General features: G+C 39.2%; 2 protein-coding genes across 3 annotated transcripts in view; both read right to left on the bottom strand.

Moving 5' to 3' along the window:
- Positions 1 to 9728, bottom strand: part of LOC121941128 (synaptosomal-associated protein 25-A-like) — a 50594-nt gene extending 40866 nt beyond the window's left edge. For both annotated transcript variants that reach the window (XM_042483855.2, XM_088080639.1), the window contains exon 1: positions 9588 to 9728. The gene's annotated coding sequence lies outside the window, so the exon portion shown is untranslated. The remainder of the gene's footprint in view (positions 1 to 9587) is intronic.
- A 6793-nt stretch (positions 9729 to 16521) lies between these two features.
- lrrc28 (leucine rich repeat containing 28) lies at positions 16522 to 26249 on the bottom strand. Its single transcript, XM_042483865.2, has 10 exons — positions 26092 to 26249; positions 25259 to 25489; positions 25049 to 25089; positions 23665 to 23702; positions 22997 to 23134; positions 21391 to 21597; positions 21206 to 21308; positions 20801 to 20985; positions 18506 to 18665; positions 16522 to 17618 (listed from the first exon to the last, which is right to left on the bottom strand). The coding sequence occupies exons 2-10, from the start codon at positions 25424 to 25426 to the stop codon at positions 17552 to 17554; spliced, it is 1107 nt and encodes a 368-aa protein (XP_042339799.1). The 5' UTR covers positions 25427 to 25489; positions 26092 to 26249; the 3' UTR covers positions 16522 to 17551.
- Between the last annotated feature and the right edge of the window lie 74 nt (positions 26250 to 26323).

Genomic DNA, 26323 nt, shown 5'->3' on the forward strand with positions numbered 1-26323 from the left:
GCCAGTATTCCATAGTTTAAGCCTCCAACACAATGCAGAGCCAGGGAACAAATAGCAAAATACCCCACCCATTTCAAATGCTATAACTCTACTAAATAGGCATTGGTAGCAGGAACAGGTCAGAGGCTCCTGCTACACAAACTTGTATGTTCAGAATGTCGTTATCACCTAATTAAATGGCTGTCTCTTTACATAACGCCGGTTAATGTGTGGATGGTATGGTTCAGAAAAAGCTCATGTTTTGGCGTAAAACATCCATGTTTGGTGGCTCAAAAGTTTCTGTAAATGCATCAATGGAAAAAAAAAACACCCACATTTGGAGACACAAAATCTGCTGGAAATGTGGCAACAGTTGGCTAAAAAAAACAACAACACATGTTTGGAGGCATAAAATCTGTGAGAAATACAGTAACAGTTTAATAAATCTCGAAATCTTCTGGAAATGGTGTGATGACTGGCCAAAAAACCATCCAAGTTTGGAGGTACAAAATTTGCTGGAAACGCGGCAACAACTTGCTTAAAACAAAAAAAAAAAAAAAAAAACATTTTTGGGGGCACAAACTCTGCATGTCTCCTGCTAATGATCAATAATGTTGTCATTCGGTGGTCCACAGTGCTCTCTAGCTTGACAGCCATCTTTCCTAGATGTCAGGCCATTAGCATCCCCTCCACTTCCAAATGACAAAGTCAGCTCATGTAGCTGCATAACAACAAAACAAGGCCATTTAACAGCTGATAACAGCTTTCCAAACATACTTGTTGGTGTAGCAAGAGCTTTCTTACATTTATTTATAACGCTAATAACCACTACTAACACCTACAGTATTTATTAAAGTGACAACGTTTGAACCTGGTGTATCAACACTATATTTGCTTGCCATCGAATATTTTTTTGAGGCACAATGGCTGTTTACACGAGCTGAATGTTGTAAACTGACAATCCGGGCTACCCTGCACTTCTCTGATCTGATTAATTTTTGCTTTTTGTTGCAGTTAATATACTTTAGTAGATCTCCTCACAAACACAAGCACAGGCCCCTGTGTAACACTGCAGTTCTTACTTTTACCCTGGAAATCACTTATCCTGGCATCACAAAGGCTCTTGTAAAGATGGAGAGACTGATATTGTTCAGTTATACACAAATACATGTAAACACACACAAACAAACATGCTCACATGCTCTTGCATCCACTACTATGTTCACTGATGCCCTGTCAGTGGATTTTTACCTGCCTGGTCAGGACCAAGCACAGCAATAGATAATCAAAGCTGCCATACAGACTCAGTAAGCATGTGCTGACACTACAGATATAACATCATCCATTCTCCATTCTCAGGCAACCTTCATGTTATATTAGGCACATCCACACAGCAGCGAAGGTTCAAGGAATTTTGCAGTGCATCACTCACTCATGTTTGTTTGTCTTCATGTCCTGCTGCGTCTGTCTGACAGAGAGAGGACACGTATTTATTTTATTCACACCGTGACCACATATGTTTTCAACCCTGTCTCCTGGAAATAACATTTTTCTAATTATGATGTGGTGACAAACACAATCACTGCCTGGACTTTGTCAAAAGGCAAAGGCTGTTTTTTTGCTTGGTAAATGACTGAATGAATGAAACGCTATATTAATGTACCATGCTGGCATGGACGGATTACAGATCAGGAAGTGGGCCCCTGGGCACAGATATGCAAACGGCCCTATCACCTCTCCAACAGAGGAGCAAGACTGTCTTTTAGTGTCTCTTTTAGGTCACTCTGTGTCTTTTTGATGTAAATTTGTGAGTCTTTGTAGCGTTTTTATCTTCTTGTGGTCTCTCTTCTGCGTCTCTTTTTAGTTGTTTTGTGTCTATGAAATTTTTTTGAGTCTCTTTTGGGTCATTTTGTCTTTTTTGGTTGTTCTGTGTGTCATTGTAGTCATTTTTTGTCTCTTTGTGGTTGTTTTGCCCATTTTCATTGCAAACTGGTGTCTCTTTGCAGTTGCTTTGCATCTCTTTGTGGTCATTTTGAGTCTCTTTCTCATCCTTAAATGTTCATTTGAGTGACATTTTACAGGTGACAGTCAGGGGGGGGGCTGACTCTTTGTGCCCAGTAGGCCCCTATAATCCATCTTGGTGTGCTGGAGAGCAAGGACATATTTAGGGTCCATGGTGGGTATACAAATCGCAGCTCTTTGACAGCAGACTCCAATGTTTGTATCCTGAGTTTTATCTATAGTTAGGTTTAGGGGAAAAAGCACTTTAGAGAAGGTTAGAAAAAGATTTTGATATTACGTAAATGTCACCTTTTATATATAACCCAGGGCACCTTCCGCTAATGTAAACAGATACCTGTCATGCCTACACATAAGTTTGGTCATGCTGCCGTCACTACAAGCAAGAGTGGATATTTGTCAGATATGTAACAACATTTACTCTTTAAGTTCATAACGTAGTTCCTTTTCTCCATTAGATCTATATAAACATATTTTTTTGGAAACAGAGTTACTTGATTTACATCTCTGCTACCAGATATAAGTTTCAGCTTTCTATATTTAGTCACTTTTTGAGTTTAGCACCATTTCTATTTATTTGCTAGCCAGCAAGCAAAACTTTATTTATGCACATTTGACTCTTGGGAAAATAAAATGAGTGTTTTACACCACGGGCATGACATGGAGCAAATGAGGCTGGAGCACTGTGACTCTGACCTTTACACCACTGCTGCTGCTGGTGGCTATTTTCTATGTTGGAGATAACTGTTGATTAATGACTCTATTACTGAAATAGAACATTTTTTTATCTGTCTGCCTATTGCCACAAGAAAATTTTATTTATTCAGCCATATATTTTACTTTCAATACAAGTAGATAAAATATTTTCTGTTTAGCGCAGTTTTTCACGGTCACTGAAATTAAAGGCACATACTCTACCTCCATGCTGACCTATGAGCAGTAAACACATATGCCAAGATGTGACCAGGCCAGAGAGCATGATGGGAGCCTGAGGGCTGAACTATTCAGACAGAACACCCACCACTTCATGCCTGACTGCTAATATACTATACTATGTACCTACTACCACACTACACAAATGCAGGGACTGTGCAGGGAGATGCTTTAACAGTCTAACACTCATATAGTAATTCTGAAACACTGATGGTGAAAATTTGAAATATAATAACAAGGGTAAAATCCCACAGTTTGATCTGCGCTGATAAGAAATTAAGGCCTTCAGTCATTTCTGTGTGATAATGATCTGGTGCATAAAAAAGTCAGTTTCCGTATAACATTTAACTTCAAAACCAGACAGTCAAATGATAACACCAACATTATGATCTCAATTCTTTGTGGTCTGGATGCAATCAGTCACAGTGTGCATACTAGAGCTCCACAGTTTGAGGAAGGAGGCTGAAGTCCAACATGGAAGCTAAGCAATGTACTGCTGTGGAGAGATCAGCAACGAAATGTATTTTAGCCACCTCTAAAAAGTCCCACCTAAAAAAAAACATCAATATCAGTTTCAGTGTACGTTGTATTTAGGATATTTTCACTGCTTCACCTTAATCTCAGACAGTGATTTCCATGGGGAAAATAAAGCTGTTATATCGCTCTCATCAAAGCCAGACTCCATTGCGAAAACAGTGATTTATCATCGCTGAACACAGGAGCTGCTGGTCTACTATTGCCTCCATCAGTAAGTTAGTTTGTGATGTTGCGTGAATTTGGCATTTACAGGGGTTAGGTAAGATTTACCAAAGTCACACGATAACACTGACAAATGCACTGATCAAGGCAGTGGTAGACCAGCAGCTCTTGGGTTTAGTGAGCTTAAATTACTGGTTTTGTCAATGGAGTCTGGTGGTGAGATTGACAAGAGCATAGATGAGGACCTGAAGCCTTTAATGACTTCTGCATTGGAACGGGCTGTTGAATATAAAAGTAAAGCAGTGAAAATACTCTCAATATTGCAAGAACTTGAACTGACATTGTTTTTTTAAGGTGGGACTGTTTTTAAGTGGCTAAAATACATTTTGTTGCCGACCCCTATTTAAAGCAGTACATTGCTTAGGTTCTGTGTCGGACCCCAGCCTGCTTCTCCAAACTGGGGGCATGCCAAATAACATATTATATACATACAGCACCACTTCAAAAATCTGAACCACCTACTACTCACCTTATATTGTAGTTATATGGATTTAGCTATTTATAACCACTCCTATTAAAATGATGTCCATGTAAAGACATTTTCTTTACTTGAGTCAGGGCTATGGGTCATTTCATTATTTTACAGTCAATTCTATTCAGTAACACTTTGAAAAGCTAAAATTAGGTTTCCGTCTACTTTCAGATTCACAATACCAATGTCAGAGGTTCAGAAAACAGCTTTACAATCAAGTCTCCTTATTTCCATCCAGGTTGACCACAATGGTTGAATGTGAATGGAACAAGGTAGAAAAGCTCATACAGCGCTGGTTTTTTGCCCAAAGCAACGCCTGCCGTGGCAATATGGCCTCACCGAATTAAAACATTCCCTATGGAGAGACAGGAAGGACACACAGAGGGAAATCTGCTGTGGAAAATCACTGAGGAAATCTGAAGGATAAACGCCTGAGCATGGCACTTTTGTGCCATTTTCTAGTGAAATGCCACAAAAATGGACATTGACTTTAGTAATCAAAAAACTTTGCACACATAATCAGAAACCCTAGTGGTTCTGGCCAAACCATTCTGTAACACGATGATTCTCACATAGTAACTGCTTGCATCTGCCACCCAGCAAGCAGACAACCCAACCACCTGGCAGCAAGTGTAAAAATGTACCATTTAAGATGCCCCGCTCCGATTTTAACACCTTCGCCCAGCCGGAAGATTATCAGACCCAAATGACAAATGGTTCCCAGCATTCAGCCATTTTTTTCTGTCTCAGCTGAGCAGGGATGATGGGGCAGATTGCATTTCTGATATTTCCTGGTTATATAATCCAAAGGAGGACAGACAGACAGAAAGCTATGGCAGGCGGGCTGGGATTGAGACAGGCAGATTAACTAAAGAAATGTACGATTGCGAAGATGTGCAGAGGTGGTCAGTCAGACGGGAAGAAAATAAACATTAAGCTAAGCATTAAAACAATTTTAGAGACAGTTTTGAGCTATGTGAGAGACAAAATTAAAGTAGATCCTCTATGAAAATGATGCAAGCATCCACAGCCACCTACAGACATCTTCAAAAGTCGTGATCTGTCAACATGTTTGCGATAAATTAGAGGGAACGATGTGCAGGCAGGGAAACATGGCGGTGTGGGACGTACAGGAGATTCAAAGCAATCATCTGTGGCCTGCAGGGATAATCACTGCAAAGCCCCACTGTCCCATTCACTGAGGATAAAACCCACTGGATTAATCTGTAGGCCTACAGAATACACACACACACACACAGAGATGCTTCACAAAACTTACATAACACATGGACCACTCTGCTTCTCGCTCTCTTTTACTTTCCCACCCTCATACACGCTTTCCCTTTTCTTTCACATTTGCAGCCTCTCTCTCATTTTCTGCTCCCACTAATGCACACAAAACCTCGAGTGCACACAAACACACACACTCTTCTACCACCCCCTCCTTTCCACCGTTTTCTCCTCCAGCTTGCACACATTCGAATGGACACCTGTCAACATGCTGCTCTTTACATGCTGTTCATTTCTACACTGACACATACACAGCGGTGACAGGCACCTATAGTACACTGTATATTAAAGAAGATATAGGTACATGTACACATACATTCACCTGATGTACAGGATAAAGATAGACGTGTAAAAAACTACTGCACACATGATACTGCACATGCAGAATACAGACAACATGCTTACACAACACTCACAAACAAACACACACACAAAACTGACTAACTTTAACATCACAGAGAGAAATGTTAGTAAAGAGGTTAAAAAAGAGGAATGATGAGCATCCCTGCAGATTGCATCACTGAACCAGAGGAATCAGGTTACTGCACATCCGCCATGTCATCCTGATCAATAAGAGGGGATATACATATCACAATTTCAAATATCTGAAGCGATCCGTTTTGTCGACGGAGCATAAGGATCAAAATACAGAGTCGGTTTCTGTGAAGGGAGAGATCGGTTGGTCAGCGCATCAAAAATGATGGTTCACTGCCTTTTGAATCAGAGTACAAGTGTTAGAGGTGCCCTGTGGAGTTTTCTTGTAAACAAACAAGAAACACCAGAAGTCATGTGTGTAAGCTGTAAAAGCATTGTAGCACTACGTGGTAGCTTTGCTGATTTTCAACCTGCTTTGTAACACAACAATGTGGGAAGTGTGTGAAAATGAACAGTGGTAGAATTCCAGTGCCGATAAAACGTGTCAAGCGGCGGTGTTTCGCTGGTTCTCAGGCTATTGTTCAAACTACAGGCTGTACTTTCGCTTTTTTGTGGAATGCGGGCCACCCATGCCACGACCACTGACACAAAGAGTATAAAAGTGGACCAAGAGAAAGCCCCCCACCCCCTTCTCACTTAATCTGAGACCAAACACAGATGAAATGGTAAAACCAGATGGAGTTAACTGAATATAAACAAAGACTATGTTACTGCACTGCCCATTCTCACCTACAAATGTTTTTAGAAACCTACTTTAGTGCCCTGTTTAGCTGTAATAGCGAGTTTATGAACAGGAAGTCTGTGCCAGACTGTTTTCTGTTAGCACTGGTCTTTCCGCTGGTCTGCACTGTCAAAATATAATTTTCTCTCGTGCTCATGAAACATTATGGAAAAACTGATCTACCTGCACACTTAATTCAAACATAATTTTCATCTTTTGTCAAATTGAAAGGCCTATGAGCTTCTCTTTCATTATACAATTCTGTCTGCCACCAGGCTCAATCTCCCAGAAAAATGAAGACTAGATTCACAGCACACAGGAAGTGCATCCGCCTCTGCACAACCAGAACAGGAAGAGGATCGTACTTTTTCTTTTCCCCAGTAGCTATCGGTAGGTTGAATGGTGAACCAACCAAATTTACAGTAGAAACTGTGGCTGTGGGGTAAAGTTGAAAAGTAGTCCATATAAAGTCAGTAAACAGTCTATTTAGTTTTTGTGAAGTCAATCCTAAAGTCATGTGACTCAAGCCCACAGCTCTGTAAGTAGCACAACTGATTTAAGACTAAATACGCTCCATGTGGGTGAGCCGAAAACATCCTGCAGGGCTTCTAAAAACATCTGCCCCTCCCACAAAAGATGGCATTAACTAAAATGAACTAAAGATGACAAACAACAAGTCTGTTTTGATGGCTGATGTGCCATCCAAACATGAGCAGGCTTTTTTTAAAGTGCACATCCAAAACAAATCTGTATATCAAAATCCCACATGGTAAGAAAGGCAACCGTTGCCAAGAACGGACTGCAAATGCGTTCTCCCTGCTCTTTTCATTGCTGAAACCTAATAAGTGAGAAACACGCGCTGAAAAAGGAGATTGTGATCACAGCACATTCTTGGATATTACTGTTGTTCTACCATCTGGCACTTTTGAGGCAGATTACGTTGAAATTCAACAAGGAGAGTGCAAAAAGAACAAGATGAATAAACAACAAGGGGAATAAATTAAATTGTGTGACTGTGAAAGGGACTAGAGGGAAAGTGTGTTTCTGCTTGTGCGTGTGTGCCTGTGTGTTTTCGACAGATGTAGGAGAAGGCTGGTGGTAATTTCTCACTGTTCTGTGGGTAGGGTGATGGATTGGTGAGTGATGGGTGTCGGGGGGGGGGGCTGTGTCGAGGCAGAAACCATTTTCTCAGCAGGGAACTGATTATTTGTGCACCCTGGGTTCATGTTCATGTACAGATAAACACCTGTTTCAGGTGCAACCCGAGCCAATGAAAATCACCATTTCACTCACTAACAAGGTTTGATGACTCATCAGTTGTGTTCTTTCCTGACAGAGAAGAATAGCTCACCAGCTGCAGCCACACTTTGCATAATTCAATGCTTCATTGTCCATCGTACTCAGTGAAATTTACACGCTGATACGACCGACATTTGTAGTTGAACGCCTTCACAAAATCCTTTCAATTAAACTGGAGCTCAAATGTAGGACATGTTTAGACGAGGACATGCATGAAAAGTCAGATGAGGTTGTGTTTTAGTTAACTGTTATCTCTAAATGTTTTAATGGTCATTCCCCGTCCTAATTAAAGTATTTATGTGTTTACTCCTGGTTACACAAAACACCAGCCTCCCAAATGAAGACAACACACACGTGTTGATCTGCTTAAGGGCCGGCCTGAGCTCTTTGTCCTCACTGACACAGACACTGGCAGGATGGGAAACAACGAGGGCCAAAACGTTGTTGGTTTTTAACTAACTAAATCTCGTAACAAGGCTTATTTCACAACTTGACTTTACCAGTTCACACACGATGGCGCAGACACAGAACTGTTTTTTTCTAAGAATATTTTGTCATTTTTTTTAAGGAGAAATATTGCGCTTCACTGAGTTAGAGCTGTAATTATTTGTTCCTGTATCCCCACATGGAGACACAGGAACAAAACTGCTGCCAAACTCTTGGTGTGCCAAATAACAACAGTGCTTTGGCCATCTCACTGAATGCTTTCCACCACAAAGTGCACACCTCACTTCACAAGAAAGACAGACAGAAAGACAAGAAGGAACGCAGGTAGGTAGGTAGTAGGTAACCATTAATGACTCCCTTTTCAGCTGGGGTTTTTAAGGCCAAAGAGCTGTGGCTCTGATTGCGTAGGAAACATTAAGTCGACGGGAGGTGAAGGTCAGACCTCTGGAAATCACCCCAAACAGCCTCCTCCATCATAACACCTCTGTGGCCGTGGCAGCTCCACAGAGACCATACAAAAAGCCCAAATATGACAACGCAGAGAAAATCACCAATCAGATCAACTTGAAACAATTTTCCTGACACTCCTGTGTCCCGCCTCAATATGTTTGTGTTCTCACAACCAGACAAAACTTCTAGGCAGCAGCGAGAATAAGAGGGTGTCAGATGTCCCCCACTTGTTTTAGGAAAATGAACACTTTTACTACAGATCTGATTTGACCAGTTTCCACGTTTTGTCCGTCTCGCGCTCTTTCAGTGCGTGCAGTGTTTAGCTCCGGAGCTGTCCGCGGTGCTGAACACCCTTCAGTCTGCTAAACCCTCCGCCTCACACCACCCTTCATAGACACGGGGAACTACTTCACACAGGCGTCTTTATCTTTTAATTTAATCCGCACAACAAACAACTATCTAATCCTGTAATATATTTAAGACGGAAGCTCCGCTCCAAACAGATGCATAAAATATGCCCCAGTTTGATTTTTTCGGCACATAAATCTACATAACATTTTAACTGTTGTTTTTTTTTTTTTTCATGGGCTTTGCTGTAGGATCGCAAAGACAGTGACAGTTGCTGGAGAAAACTTTAACAAGACAATTGCATCATTGATAAATAAGCTGCAACACTTTAAAGCCACATAACTGATGGATAAATTAAAGTTGAAGTGATGTCTTTCGGGTTTTTTTTAAAAACAGTGAACCCGGTTGAGTACAACAAAGAAAAGAAAAACCTACCTTGTTAAGTTTCTTCTGCTTTTCTTCTTCTTTTTATTTTGCTCTATTTGTTTCGATTCAGGATGAAAATGTCCGTCCGTGCTGCCGCTCCACTCAACGGGACTGTCCCCGGTGCAAACACACCGCCCTCCCCCACCCAACCTGTGAAGCCGGACGGATTAAGAAGTCACACACTTCCTGTTAATATTTCACAAAATAAAACCGTTAACTAAAGTAAAATTTAACTTTAAAAAATAAAAACCTTTGAGTGAGCTCTGGCCGTTTGAAACACAGTGTACCAGAGAAAGTAACACATATTTACCAACAGCGAACGATGTCTTCATGTTGAGTCTCCCTGGGCTTGCTCCATTTCTAACTGCAGCATTTCCCGCCCAACTTCAGTTTACACTTAAATGTCAGTTTCATTAGTGTTAACTGCAAGTTACCGCAACAACTGCTCTTCGGATATATTGTCGAAAAGCTAGCTAACACCTCTGAACATCCCAAAAGAAGTGAAAACTACACGAAAACACCTCAGCAGCGCTCAAACATCCAGAGATGTTTCCACCGCTGTCCCTCAGCAATAACAGTCCCCACCGCAACAGTTCCTGCCGCTCAGTCGGTGATGTCAGTAATATTCAGCCTAATAAATGATAACCTAATGGATTTTATTTGACAATCTGTTCTGAATTTAAATAACCGAGTAGATATGAGCTATTATTTAAAGGCAAAGCAAGGAAAGTTCCTTCATACAACACATTTGAGACACAAGGCAATTCAAAGTTGTTTAGGGACTGTTTGTTATTTATGAGAGAGGAGGGAGTGCAAAACGGTGCAAAACGGGAGAAAGGGTAATTTTTTTAAGCTCTGGGGTGGGGGATATGTTGTTTTTTTTATTTGTCTCATGGGAGGGACATTCAACTTTAAATGGTCATATTATATATTCATTGTAAATACCCACCTTTTTTTTCTTTAAACCATTTATCACAGCCAGAAACTGTGAAGTATACAGTTATTTATGGTGGAGGGAGGGCCATCCATTTTTCCCAATGCACATCACACCGCAGCCACCTGCCAACTCTAAAAGGTAAAGTACAGTCCCATACAGGGGCATAGAAATACACTAAATATGATACTTTCAAAACATATTAAAATTACTTCCAAAAAGACAATGAATAGATAAATTGGGAGGAAAAACATTAAAGGACAACCAAACAAGCCAAAAATAAGCAAATATTTTGGTTAAAGAAAAAGACATGAATGTAAAGCCATTGAACGATAATGTTTTAAGCTTTTAAGTTAGAAGTTTTTGGCCCTCAGGTATTGAGGAAGTTTACTCTTCAGACAGGGAGTATAGTAACTCAAAGCTTCACCTTGGTTGCATTTGATGCTGAGTCTATTTAGTGCTTTACTGACACGTAAAATGATTATAAAATCTATCATTTGACACACAGGCAGCCGATGAGGTGATTCAAGTTGTAATGTGCTCAATTTCCTTGGTGTTAGTGATTCTGCAAACATGGATTGATAGTTTAACTTTCAATGGGCCTAATAATATATCTATATCTATCTATCTATATCTATATATATCTATATATATATATATATATATATATATATATATATATATATATATATATAAAATATAGAAATGTGTTGACTTTTCTATTATTATTATTTATTACTATTTGAAAACGTCATTCACATTTGCGTCGCCTTTATTTTGATGGTCGACTCACCTAACTTCCTGTCTCAGTATGTAAAATTGATGCTGCTCACAAAATGGCCGCGCCCTCTGATGTCACAGGGAGTGGATAAAGGATTGTTTTACAGAAGCTGTGCAGGACAACATTCAAAATAAATTCAATTAACATTAAATTAAAAAAAAAAAAAAAAAAAGATAAAGCGCCATCACATAAACCTTCACACAATGCCAGTCAAGTAATTGGCTGTACTTCTCAAGGATTTTAAAAAGGTGTTTTTTAAATGAAAGATTAAAGATTAAAGATTATTAATAGATAATTAAAGATTATTTTCTGCAATATATTTGTAAATATATAATTAGAACAATTATAAATATGGTTTTCCGGACGTATTTTTTTATATTATTCCTATAAATAATCACGGAAAGCAGGAGGATGATTCATGTCAAACTGTAGATTATGGTTAGCGTTTGTGATATTTATTTTCAGTACTTTAGTCTGACTGCTTTCTAATTGCAGAATAGGATTAGTAAAAATAAATGATAAAATAAAACTTAAAATACAAAAAATAAAAATAAAATACAAAAATGCCAATAAGATGGAATATGTGAAGGCAAATGGCTGCTTTAGGACAGAGTTTATTAAAGCGATAAAACAAACCTGCAGTACAACTTGAAAAAGTAAGTGTGAGAGACTGAGACAGAGAGTCAAAGTGTCTGCCGTGCTGTTTCATTTTCTCTGGTCCTTCCTCTTCACATATCTGACCTTCTTTCCATTTGTGCAGAAAATAACCTGTTGGTACCTTTCAAAGGGCACAAGATCTGCAGGTAAAATCTGACCTGATGTCTTCTGAAGTTGACACAACTGCACACAGGCACGCACACAGATACACACATTTGCACACACCACCATCACTTAGTAGTTCTCACACTCAGCACAGGCCCCTACTGACCCACTGATGGCGGATGGCATTTTAAAACATGTGTGGTGACAAAGAGTGCTGCCAACTATGTCTTCTCTTTTAATTCAACTCATTTTTATTCAGTTCAACTGAGTAAATTCTCCATAAGATGCTGCATAAATACTGAACCACTAACACCTGAAAATTTCCATTAAAACAGAAATAAAAATCTCAAACCTATAACCTTTAATGCATCACAAGCTTTATGCTCAGCAATACAAATACGAGTTCTCGAGTTACAGTCAAAAACATGTTTTATGAGGTCACCCTGACCTTGACCTTTGACCTATGACCACCAGATTCATATCAGTTCATTCTTGAGTCGAAGTGGACATTTGCGCCAATATCTTCAGATGTTGTGTTCGCGAAAATGAAACGGATGAGAGGTCACTGTGACCTTGATCTTTGTCCACCAAAATCTAATCAGCTCATTCTTGAGTCCACTTGAATTTTTGTGCCAAATATGAAGATATTCACTCAAAAACTCACTCACTCACTTACTCACTATTCTCTATGTAGTGTGTATTAAATAGTGAACTATTTAGAATAACCAAACGACATTTCGGACACTACGCTGGAATTTTCTTCCTCCAAAAACACACGACCACATTGCATTGTGGTTTACAGGAATAAAATGAAGGGTACACCGTATGTACACTCAAATTTGATGTGCATTGTGGGTATAGTGCACTTTTTCCGTGATAAGGAACAGTTTCGAACACAGGTATCTCGAGGTATTGTGTTTACAACAATGAAACAGACAAGGTCACTGTGACCTTCACCTTTGACCTTTGACCACCTAAATTTACTCAGATTATCATTGAGTCCAAGTGAACATTTGTGCCAAATTTGGAGAAATTCCTTTGAGGTGTTCTTGAGATATCACTTTCACATAATGTGTCTGCCAGCCGGCCGGACAAATGGACGGACAACCCGAAAACATACTTCCTCAGCTACTGCCAGCATGGAGGCATAAAAAGAAAAAAAAAAACAAACCAAGATCTTTGGACAAAAGGTCAAAGGTCAGCGACACAGTGCATTAATTATTTCTGTAACCTTGGAAAAACGATGTCAGAGGTCATGTAAGACAGAGAAACGTGGTGACGGACAGCTATGGAGAAGAACACATATCCTCTTACTCCCCCTCCACTCTCCACTGGAGATTTCTTTTTAACAGCAGAACATTGAGTTCGACCTGCAGGTCTGATAAGAAACGTCAGATCTTCTCTTTACAGGTGATGGATCAGCCTTTTCCACGTGTGGTTCAGATCATTACCAGCCCATCGAATAAAACCGTGAAAGACCTTCCTCCCAAATTAATGATCCAATAGTCCGAGCACACTGAATATAATGAATCTCACTGTAACGCCATCGATTGAAGCACGACTGATTTCTCTCCTCGTGTGTTGCGCTTTCAAAATTACTCAGAGCGCAAATTTATTCGCAACATGGTACATCCAGTAAAAAAAAACACATTCATCTGAGAGCAGCTTTTATATGTGTCACAGATGGTAAAACTGTTAGTGTGGCAGAAGTCAGCGATCAGTTTACTTTAAATCAAAAGCACAGAGGAAAAGGTTCAACAACTCTTCTGAATACATCTTCATTTTTACACCTTGGTTTAACACATCATGCCTGTATGTGAATTAAGAGCTCACTAATACCACATTTCATGAACATGGGATCACAACTCACGGACGGCATTTAGGCTCGGCCACGGAAACAGGTGATCAAAAGTACCACCAAATAACCGTTTTGTATACGTGACGTGACATTTTGCAGTCCGTGTTATCTACAGTGGGCTGAATAGCACTCCAGTCAGCTGTTGCTCAGGCTATTAATCCCCCCGCCCAATCCCCTTCACACTCTGCCCCGCGTGACTCACCACAGGAAATTACTGTGGTGTTGCATGATGTATCCAAATGCCACAGAGCGTCTCATAATATGGGCTCCACTCAGCATTACATACAGTTTAACACAGTTACTTTTATCAACTTGAGTGCTTAGAAAACCCTTAATTAACACTGAGATGATAAATGATGAATCAGGCACACAATACTACACCTCTACATAATACATTCTCTACATATCTGTAAAGAACAGCTATCCACTTACTGAGCACGAGGTGTAAACAATAAGCCAAATGATTGAAATCGATAGCCAAACTTAATGAATAAACAATTCAAATAGTTACATATGAGGAATTGTTTGTCCTTTATTAAGGAGGAGGAAGTGGTGCAAAAAGGGGGAGGCTTTTCAAATAATTTTTTAAGCTCTGGGATGGATTTATGTTTTGGGGTTTTTTTTGGCTTAGGTGAGGGGAAAACAATTTTAAATGGTTGTTTTTTTTAAAAATCTATTTTATGCCTTTGAGGCATGTTTTCATCGAAATTACTGATGGTCCTTGATCACATCATGTGATTCCGTCAGAGAAAACAAAAACATACTTTATCAAAATCACTTTACTCTACATCTCAATTAAAGTGTGGCCAAAAATAAGACATTTGCATTAACTAACCAGCATACACAAGAGTGAAAAACCAAAGCTTTTTTCAATTCCCTTTCAACGTTGTTTTTTTTTTTAAACTTTAAAACAGTAAGTTTTTACTAATTTATGGTGGAGAAAGGGCCATGCATTTTTTCAAGTCACTCAGGGATTCTTAAGGAAAATATACTGTATGTTGCTTTGGGGAGAGTCAAAATAAATAAATAAATAAAAATAACAATGTCACACCCCAGTCAACCTCCTCTGATAAATACAGAATGTTCCCTGAGAAATGAGTAGTTAAAAAAGTCAACAGTAAACAGTTAAAAGTTGAAAGTAATAAATACATACAATACAATACAATATGATACGATACGATACGATACGATACGATACGATACTATGCGATACGATATACTTTATCATATCCTATTTATCGTATTTATTTATTACTTTCAACTTTTAACTGTTTACTGTTGACTATTTTAACTACTCATTTTTTAGCAGTTAAAAAACTACTAAGCATTCTTAAATTAAAGATAGAAGAAAGATAAAAGACAGAAAATGAACCACTGCTCCACTATATTGTAGGATAAACCTATTTCTTATTTCAAAATGACTTAATGATCTGCAGAGAACAAAAAAGCGTCAGAAATTGTTTCTGTCATTCATTCTGGGTCGTACAAAAAATCTTTACATAGACTTTGATCATGTTTGGTGTGAGCACACCCTGTGTCTATGTTTTCATACGAACATGCAGCATGAAAAACTGTTATTTCATACGTGCAGTCAGCAGAGATTCGATACTCCCACAGGGAGGGCAGAGAGCTGAAGCACCAGCCAAAGAGGATCATACACTCACACTCGTCTGAACACTCCATCGATCCTGGTAATGGAGCCGCTGTGCTCTCTGCTCCATCACAACACTGTGTTATCACATACATACAGACACACGCTGTACATGCGAGTATTTTTGGCTATTTTTAGACAGAGAGATGCCAGGAGGGTTGGAGATATTTAGGATCGAAAACGTTTGCTGTCGTGTTCTCTGTAAAGTATCTTTATTTAAAATCTTGTAACAGTCAAAGTGGTTTTTTTTTTCCATGGCTGAGGGTTAAACATGCAAATGTCCTACTGCAGTGTTGGATTGTAACTAAGTACATTTACTCAAGTACTGTGCATTAGTACTGTTACATTTGAGGAACTTGTGCTTTACTTGATTGTTTCCATTTTATGCTACTTTATACTTCTACTCTACTACATTTTTTTAGAGGCAACTGTTGTACATTTTACTCCACTACTTTTATTTGCAAACTTGTTACTTTGCAGGTTTATATTTTTAATTAAAAAAATATGAATAAATCATCTAATGAATTATTTATTATTATGGATTGAGCTACACAGCAGTTCATAAAGAAATTAAAATTGACCCCAGCTTTACCGGCAGCAACATTAGTGAGGCTTACGCATTAATACAACAATTATTATATTACAATAATATAATTGTATTAATATAATACTTATAATTATTCTTAAATGGGCCATTCTGCATGAGTCATTCTATTTTTAGTATATATTTTCATACTAATGCTTTTGTGCTCTTACTTAAGACATGAATGCAGGAATTTACTTGTAACTTGAAGTATTTTTATACTGCAGTATTGTGACTTTTACTCAAGTTAAAGATCTAAATACTTCTTCTGCAGCTGTCAAAATGTCATATTAACACCATTCCATACATTCACTGTAACAAACTCTCATAAGTGTTAAAAAAAGAGAAGAGAAAAAGTCCAAATTCACTGAAAGTTGTTGAAATCAGTCAACATTTACTGTCCAATGCTTCACAATCAAAAGAAATGATAAATTAGGATTGTACAACATAGTAATGAACATCACACGTAGCATGAGTTGACAAAGAGAACCACACAGTGTCTCTGATGTGTACAAACTTGATGTCTTACAGATGATGACAGAAACATTTGACCTCACACTGAAAGGCCCTGCAGACTTTATACCTATTGCAACAATTTGATCATTTTTGGGTTCGTGCTTATGTTACAGAGTGCATTAAAGTTTGCATAAAGATAAAAATATTAGTTTTTAACATATTAATAACATATGAAATCCTGTGCCAAACTCAGTCAAATTTTCAGAATGGATACCTGCCAAATATGACTGACAAACTGACAAAATTCTGTTTCTTTTATGACAAACGCGCGAGACGAATCCTTGGCTCATTTTATCGACTGCTACCTAAGGTCGTATAAATATCTTAATATTAACAATCTGACAGGTCCCTGTGCCTGCTGCTGAAAATGACACATATCAAACAGATAGATACATTCTTTCAATATTAAGCCTTCAAATTTTCTTCAGTAAACGGGAAAACAAACCGTACTACAAACTCCATTAAATATGACTCCGCAATCAAAGGGGTGTCTGCTGCGATCAACTTCTGTGAGAAAAATCACGGATTTCACAAAAATCAAACAGTGCTTGTTTTAAAAGTGCCCATTTGTGAGTACGTCAGGTCTAATACTGTTAGTTTACTGTTCACACATGGAAGTTATTATTTGGACCTCCAGCGTACACACAGGAATACAATCCTCCTGGATTCAGGAACATCATGTAGGTTTGAGTCTTTGACTTGAATGTTTTGGAAACGTTACGGTGCATCCGTCGTCTGACATCATACTCCCACAAAGGCTGCTTCTCTGTGCTTCTTCGTTTTGACAGTCAAGCACAAAGTGCAAATCACAAACCGTCATCCGCCACCTTGTGGAAACCACTCAATAGCTCTTGAGTGAATGTGCACGGGGCGAGGAAAATGACGTCATCACTGGAGGTCAAAGGTCCGGAGGCAGCGACTGGAACAGCAATAGGCCACAAAACTCACAGTCGTCCTTCAGAGGAAACAAGTGTGGAAACAGTTGAGAGAAAAATGCATGTTAACCTCAAAACAAATGATTTGCAAATATGATTTGTTGAAGATTTGTTGTCATCTTTCAACATTTGAGCGAGAAATGTTGCGCTTAATACCATGCACTTTATCAGGGTTTATCAGATTCCACTGCTTGGATTCCCACCAAGTTTAAGAAAATGAATTTATTATTTTTTTAACAAAAAAAGAAAAGAAAAAAGATCTCACCAATTATTTTGAAATGTTATAATGCAATGTCAGAAAAAACAACAACTCAGAAATCCTACTTCCTATGTCTACTTTATGCTGTAAAGTTTACACTGCTACTGTTACTGTACTTTTGTCATCTGTATGAATTGTTGTATTGTTTTGCCCCCCCTTTTTCTTCTTTCTTTATTTCTATTGTATGTTACCTGCCAAGGAACTCCAGATGTAAATTAGCAGTCCTGCTAATTCCGGCATATTTACATTTGTATTTTATACTGTTGTTCATTATTCATTCATTGTCCGTAACCGCTTGTCCTCGTAAGCGTCACGGGGGGGCTGGAGCCAATCCCAGCTGTCATTGGGCAAGAGGCGGGGTACACCCTGGACAGGTCGCCAGACTATCGCAGGGCTGACACATATAGACAGACAACCAGTCACACTCACATGCACACCTAAGGGCAATTTAGAGTCACCAATCAACCTGAGCTGCACGTCTTTGGAACGTGGGAGGAAGCCGGAGACCCCGGAGAGAACCCACGCAGACACGGGGATGCTGTTCATTACTGACATTAAATAAAGAAATAAATAAATAAGTCGCTAAATCCAGTAGACCTTGGTCTTGTAGGCAATTTTGCGAAGGAATGGGGGTGTGTTAGTTCTGACCTGCGGTGCACTCCTGCCAGTGGGGTGTCACGGAGGGGAAAGAGTTTGGGGTAGATGATGGTGAACATGGCTTGACTGCATCGGTGACAGTGTCCCAGCGGGAACTGCAGCAGGTCCAGCAGGCTCTTTGGAAGGCTGATGGGAGGCAGCAAGCTCAGGTCTACAAACACAACAGTAAAGGAAGTTTTGATAAATATATGCAGAGTCATTTTCAATAGTTTAATAAGCAACTTGATTACAAACACTTTTTTTCTCAGGCTGGGCGATATGCCAAAAACAAAATGGTCATAATTGTTTCCATATTGGCCAATATTGATATTTTTGACAAAATATAATTTGCTAATCTGCTAGTTTCTTGGTAATAACTGAAGCCTACAATAAAATATCTGTGCAAACATGGCTTGGTTTAGGATACATTTTGTGATTTTGTGACTAAACGGAGATAGCCTGGAAAAACCATCCTTATAAGATGAGTTCAACATTCTGTGTCTTTCTCTGTGTCGTTGTGGACTCTCTGCCGCCCCAAACACTTTCAGTGAGCGGGAGTACTCGCTTTGACACACAAACCCTTTCAGCAAATCCTGACCTTGGTTATAGTCTATAAAACAAATATATTGTCAGAAAGACAGGAACAGTCTAAAAAATAGAATTTAGCTATATTTACCATTTGTATTTGACTTGATCCTTGTGACAACAAATCAGCAGCGAAAAAACAATGAACATGGATTTGTTCTGGGGAACATCTTCTTCATCAACAACAGAGCCAGTTGATAAATCAGGTTTTTGTCAAATCCAGACAGAAAACCGAACAGAAAGTCATTTTCTTCAAGAAATTCAGCGAAAGCATCCTTTTGTTCTTGTTTAATTAATGTTATTGACTCTATCACTAATTTAACTGTACTTATTGCTGTGTTTACTCTACTAATATAGGAGTAAGAGCTTGTTGCTGCAGGAGCCGCCATTGCTGTTCTGCAATTAGGGGCCCGCATGCTTCACCTATCACCTCTAATGCAGTTCCTGATTGGCTGCCTGCGTTGTCAGTGACAGAGCAGACCCCTAACCGGCCCAGCTGGATTTTGTGCTCTGAAAATTGTTCAGGGGGGCAGAGAGTCCAGACTGGTGTGCACAGTTAGGTAATCAGTGTGGTGTCACCAGGCTAATATAGAAAATCATCTACATGCAAACATTTCACTGTAAAAACACACTCTATCTGCTTTCATAAAACAACACAAGTTAACTTGCCTTAGAATTTATTAAAATAATGCTGTGGTCATTGGCATGGGACCTTTTCCTGGTCATGGAAAAGATTTGTTGTGTTTCGTGTTTTGGCTGACATCTACTGTCAGCATATTTTGATATATCCAAACCACTTCCATGTAACTGACTAGTGTTAGCTTTTTTTGTCAACAATTTCTTCAGCTTTGGAGGACAATGCAAATTCACTTTCAGCACTTGAGCATGACAAGCTCCATCGCTGTGTGAAACAAAGGGGGTGTGGATTAGGAGGAGGCAGCAATTACTGTGGGTAGAGTGGCTAATATTTGTGTTCTGCTTGTTCAACAGGTATTTGATAAACCGACCATACTGTCTCCTTTCTGTTGCACTTATGAAAAATGCACAGTCATCCTTCACTATGGTAAAATATATCCTAAAGTCAGTTCCGTTCCTTCTGCTCTGGAGCCACGCTGCTCTGGAGCCACGCTGCTCTGGAGCCACGCTGCTCTGGAGCCACGCTGCTCTGGAGCTACGCTGCTCTATGTGTGTGGAGTTTAGCGCTGCCCGCTGCTAAAAGGGCAGCAACACAAAGCAGAAAAGAGACATATTTTTATCACCCAATCCTTCTGTTTTTCATCTCAAGTGATCGGTGTTTTCATGTTTATTTGTTTGATTCATTTGTTGTTGTTTTATTCTTTTTTTTTTTTTTAAAATGTCATAGTTTCAAGCATTTGAAGTGAAATCACACATTTCTACTGGGAGCTGCTCGGTAGGAGCTTTAATCACAAGTTTCATCATGATACAATATTTTGTTTGCTGACACAAGTCCACCACAATACTATTTCAATTTGATTCAACTCAGGGGCCTGATATTAATATGAGACAATGTCAGTAAATATCCTTTCTTGGCTTATTGTCATTATAAGCTGTGCGAAAGGCTGCTAGCACTGTTTGAATGTTTAGGAAGATATTGTGCTTGGACAGAAGTGGTACCACTGACGTGCCTTAATAACAAAAATGATGATTCACTTTAGGTGATACGTTAGAGACACACAGCTGGCTATGTGTGTAACTCCTCACCTGTTGGACGGTAGTGGTACATGCGGTGCAGCGTTCTCAAGGCGATCTCCTCCAGGGGAACCACGTCATCTGTCTCTGAGCCCACCACCTTCACTTCAGCTGGAAGCCCGACCAGAGCCTCACTCAGCGCCTCACCCAACGCCTCCCCAATGTCACCCTCCAGCACCTGGGCAGACACGCCGCACCTGTACAGGAGCAACACACCCGCGCAGATATGATCCCTCAATTCTTTTTTAATCTCATATGAAACATTATGTAACTGAATTCTCCTCTGGTGTCTCCATCATAGTTTCTTTTAATTTAAATAATTTTGTTCCACTATTCCAATAATGGATAGCTAAACTAACTCATACTGCTCGAGATAAAACTGGGTAAAACTGATCCAGCTTTGATAAGCTGTATTACCCGCTGCAGCCGATGACCTTGTTATACAAATACGAGGGAAGGCCTTTCAGGTCCACGTTGTTGTCCACAAACACAAACTGCAGCTCTCGTGATCTGCCCAGATCTGAAACACAAAGATATTAACATTGCCTCTCTAACGATATCTGCATCACTATGGCAACACACAGATAAGGGGTATTACAGACCGAGCGGTAGAAAGGTCAGCCGGTTAGCTGCCATGGAGAGCTGGTTGAGGCGGTGGAGCCAGCAGAACTGCCGGGGGACGTGGCTCAGCAGGTTGTGATCAGCCGTCAGATTCTGCAGAGAAACGCAGCGGTGCAGCCGATCCGGTAGAGACATCAGCTGGTTCATCGACACGTCCAGAGTCTCCAGGTCCTGCAGGTCTCCGATCTCTGAAGGTGCCACACAGACATGACAAGAGAGCCATAGATCAGAATAAAACAGCACAAAATGTGGATGTTTTTATTTTAATGGGATAATTTGGAACTTTAGAGGTTTAGTTGACAAATTCTATTATAATTTTAGATGCTGACTAACAGCAGCATATATTTTATGTCCGCTAACATTTCCAAACAGCCTGGAATCAAGAAAGAACACTCTGATATTCAGGCTGGAACCTGTGTGTTCCCTGATATCACATTTCCCTTTCCTGCTGTGTTGTGCAGACAGTGAGTGAGAGGATTCAGTCTGCTGAGGACAACTCACATCTCTGACCTTTTGGTATCAAACAGTTATTTTAGCATAATAATTTCACTTAGCAAATTTCTGAGCTGTGATTTAAATGGCAATACAACTTCACGCAGGACAAACAAAAACAAGAGAGGATCTTCAGGAGATAAACAGATCTTTGTCTGTCTGAGAGCGTCACGATACCAGTACGGACAAAGACCTTTGAGGGAAGACAAACTCTTACATTTTTGTGATCTGCTACTAAAAGTAGACTCTTGAAACATCACCTATGTTTCTGATTTCTTTACAAAATGTACTGAGATTGCTATGTAATTAAATATTAACCCTTTGAAAACTGGATCAACACAGATTTTCTTGTGCTGCGTTCAGATGCCTTACACAGGTATTTGGATCACTGTGAAAAAACATGGAAAAAAAGGCAATGAGCAACTTGACAAACTTTCTGCAAATTGCAAGAATTTAGTAATTTTAGAAAAAAGTATTTATTTAAAAGCTGGGGGAAATGTTGAAAACTATCAGAATGATATATTTAGAAAGATAAAATTCAGGTCACGTCCTTGTTTGTTATTGTTTTTTTTTTTTATTGTTTTCTGTTCAGGTAATTGTCTCATACCTTTTTACTACTTTGTTGGCCCATTCCCTTTCATAAGCTTATCATTGCCTTCTTCCCATTTTTGAAAGAATACAATCCAATTTTCAATGGTTTAGAATGTCAAGTTAACCCATTATTGTGTATATTAATCCTACAATATGAATTATATGAAAACAAAATGATCTTGATTGTAGCTTTGGATATCATTCTTTGGCTTCTACATTTGTAGTAAAGACACAGTGTCCATACTCTCAATGAGTTGAAGGCACCGAGTACAGGAACAGTTTTTCATTTTCATAGCTCTGTTGCCCTCTGCTGGCCAATTAAATACTTGCAACTGGTAAGTATTTTTAGAACAAAAAATCAATAATGACCAAAAACATATGAAAAAAACATTTTGTACGTTTACTTTTCATGATTAAAGTGATTGACAATATAAACCAGAGCTTGCACTTAAAGATGACCTTGAAGACTAAATAATAACAATACAGAAGGTAGCTGTGTTTTACCTGGAGGAAGGCATTTCAGCTGGTTGTTGGACAGTCTCAGGTGCCGTAGAGACCTCAGACGACCAATTTCTGGACAGAGGAACTGGAGGGCGTTATTGCTCAGGTCCAATGACTGCAGCCTGGCCAAGTTTCCAATAGCTGGGGAACAAACCATAGCCACCATCTTTATAATGAAGAGACAGATTTAAGCAGCACAAGACTATGCAGTGAAAAACTACCATCAGACTGACTTCATCTCCAAATGCTGCTTTGCATTTTATTAAAGGGCTTACTAATGTACCATTTGATTTCATGCTATGTCAGTATTAATAAACTAATGTGTTAAATAAGATTTCTACAGCCTAAATATCATTTTCTTTTATTGTGATTGGTGGTTTGCTCATTTTGTTTCATTTAATCTTTCTCTTAAACTTTGAAAGGTTGTCAGCAGTCCCTTATTTAATATTTTTGAATTGCTTTGAATCTGCGTTATTTACTGCGCAAACAATTTAAACGGAAAATATTAACAAGTATAACATACACATACAAGCACTTGGTGACTATGTGTTCAACCGAAAATACTTTCTCAAAGTGGAACAGCGATAGACTCAAATGCTGCTGTTAGGAGACAAAGTGAAAGCAAAACATGTATACACAGGAACATTATTATGCCATTACAAAGGACTTACCTTCAGGAATAATGACTATGTTGTTTGAGTGCAAATACCTTAAAAGAAAAAAAGAAGTTACAATATGAAGGGATTTACTTATTTCGTGTCAAGTTGGTAAACAGTGAGAAGCCTTTTCAATTCATGTCAGTCAAGTGTTGGGAATACACCCAAGCATAATAGTCAAGAGTTACAATGCATCAATTCCCCAGCCACCTTTCCAATTATTCCAGGGTAACCAGGCAATACACAGTAATGTCATGGTACGTGTAGTTTCAGCTCTTCATGACAGCTCCTTTCTTTCAGTTCAACTGTAACCTAAATACTGAGAGAAATAGGTAATATTAGAAAATTCTTTTTAAATGCCTGCTTTTGAGAAAAAATGCCTTTTAAGTTTGTAGTACCGTGGTTGGTAAAGATTATTTTGGATTTTTTTGTCTTTATTTGACAGGGAAGCTTAAGCGTGAAAGGGCGAGAAAGAGGGGATGGGTTGGAACTGAACCAACAGCTGCTGTGGCGAGGACGTAGCCTCTGTACATGGAGCGCCCGCTCTACCAACTGAGCTACTGAGCGCCCCTTTTTTTATTTTAATTCTAAACTTGGTAATGAAGTAACATTTTTCACAGGGTTGTCCACATTTAGCCCATATAACATGAAAACATCAAAGTAAGAACGCACAAGGTGAATTAAGATGATAATAACAATAACTCTTAAGTCTATAGCGCACTTTTTAAAATCCATGTTACAAAGTGCTTCAAGTAGAAAGTAGTGCAAACATCAGGTTTAAAAAACTATTAAAAAAACACCTAATCGGCCCATATAAATCAATACAGTGAAGATGCGCTTTTGGTAATTCATCATCTGAACATAGTAGTTTCATCACAGCAGACCCTCCTCAACATCTGCCACAGCATAATTCCAGAACTCAGTGTAAATTAAGATTCTCTAAACACCACAATTTCTTTCCCTAAGTCCCGATGAATTCTCCTTATCTTTCCTTCACCTCTTGACATTTTCTATCGAGGTTGGGAAAAGTGGTTATGAAAGGAATTTTTTTTAGTTTTCAACTGTAGCCTTCATCTCCCTTGTTTACAATCATATTCTGAAACCAAGACATTGTTTATTTAAAATCAAGCAATAGCCCAAAATGCCCCAAAGTCCATCTCTACTGATAAAAATGAACAAATCAGCAACTACATGAACTTCACAAATTACTATAATTAATATCATTCCTAGTGATTCTAGTATTATGGTGTACTACAGTTCATCGAGTAATTTGTGGCATTTCTGTACTCAAGCAGAAGCTGATCTATTGCTCTACAAGCTCTAATGCTGGGGGAAGGTACAATCAATGTCAAACACTGTACTTTCTCTATTTCAGTACTTTCAACTGCATTATACTCACAATTCAATTAGATTTGGGAGCTTCTGAGCAAGATTGTCAGGCTGAAAGAGAGAGAGCGAGTAAAGAAATAGCCAATAACAACATAGGAAATAATACCATGGAAATGCCCTGCTCACTGTTGCCTATTATGTTGAACTAACAGAGTGCATCAGTATTAACTGCATCAGTAATAAATGAAATCAGCAAAATCAGCATGCACTGTATGAATACCAGCGTTGTGAGTGAATTCCTCTTCATGTACAGTCTCTCCAAAAACTGCAGGCCTTCATCCTTCAGCAGTTCTACGGGGAAATTATTCAGATTTCTGTAGTTAAGAAACAGATTTTTGTGGCGCTCTTGCTTGGCCATGCAAATAGCCTCATGGAGTTCAGTTGCCATTTCTGAGGAGTCCTCTCCTCCCCAGTGGAGGAGACTTGGCAGTGCCTCCTTTCTCAGGGTTTCCTGAAAGAAAAATAGTGGAGCAGAGGCATTAAGAGACAGCAGTGTTTGTTTCGTTGACGTTTGCAGCAGAACAGACTGGATAACACACCATACAACAGGCCAATTCAATGCAAATTTTGTTGCACAAAGTAAGTACCTCTGCACTATGTACAATTGAGTTAATAGTGCACAAGCGTACATACAGCAGGGGCGTATTAGCCTACTTCATTTGCATTTAAAATGAAAACAAAAACACACATACACAGGGCACCGTGACGTGCAAAATAACAATAAATGACCTCCAATATCTGTATGTATGACAAACTATGCTGCTGTAGGATGCAGTGGCTATTTAATAAACCACTTGTGCCTAAACGACAGCCAGTCACACATTATTTTTCCGGTGGTCTGACACCGACAGCGCAAAGAAACTGTTGTAACAGACGAAACATACTGCAAAAAGACACGGCAGCCTCAGGCTACCGTTATATTAGAGACGGCTGACAGCCTCTCTGTGTTTAACGTTATATCTGTCATCCCTAGCAACATTAGCATGCTAGCTAAGAGGCTGCGCATCGCATTATTGTCGATAACAATAAGCCGCGAGGACAATATTTATTTACCTTAATTGAGCAGGGACATTCTGTTGTACTTTATTCCCCACATATGCACACTAATGCTAAACGTATGCTTGTTAAAGTAAACAAGCTAATGCTAAGTAGCAGTTTTTTAACACCAACAGGACTCCGACGTAAACAACATAAGACGTCAACACGCTCGTTCTTCTTCTTCTTCTAAATTCAGTGCAGGCAGGACACTGCTGCTGCCACCTGCTGTCACACCGCTACATTGCAT

The sequence above is a fragment of the Plectropomus leopardus genome, chromosome 1, assembly GCF_026936395.1.
Source record: "Plectropomus leopardus strain MGB_pleo_1.0 chromosome 1, ASM2693639v1, whole genome shotgun sequence".
In the NCBI taxonomy this organism is placed as follows: domain Eukaryota; kingdom Metazoa; phylum Chordata; class Actinopteri; order Perciformes; family Serranidae; genus Plectropomus; species Plectropomus leopardus.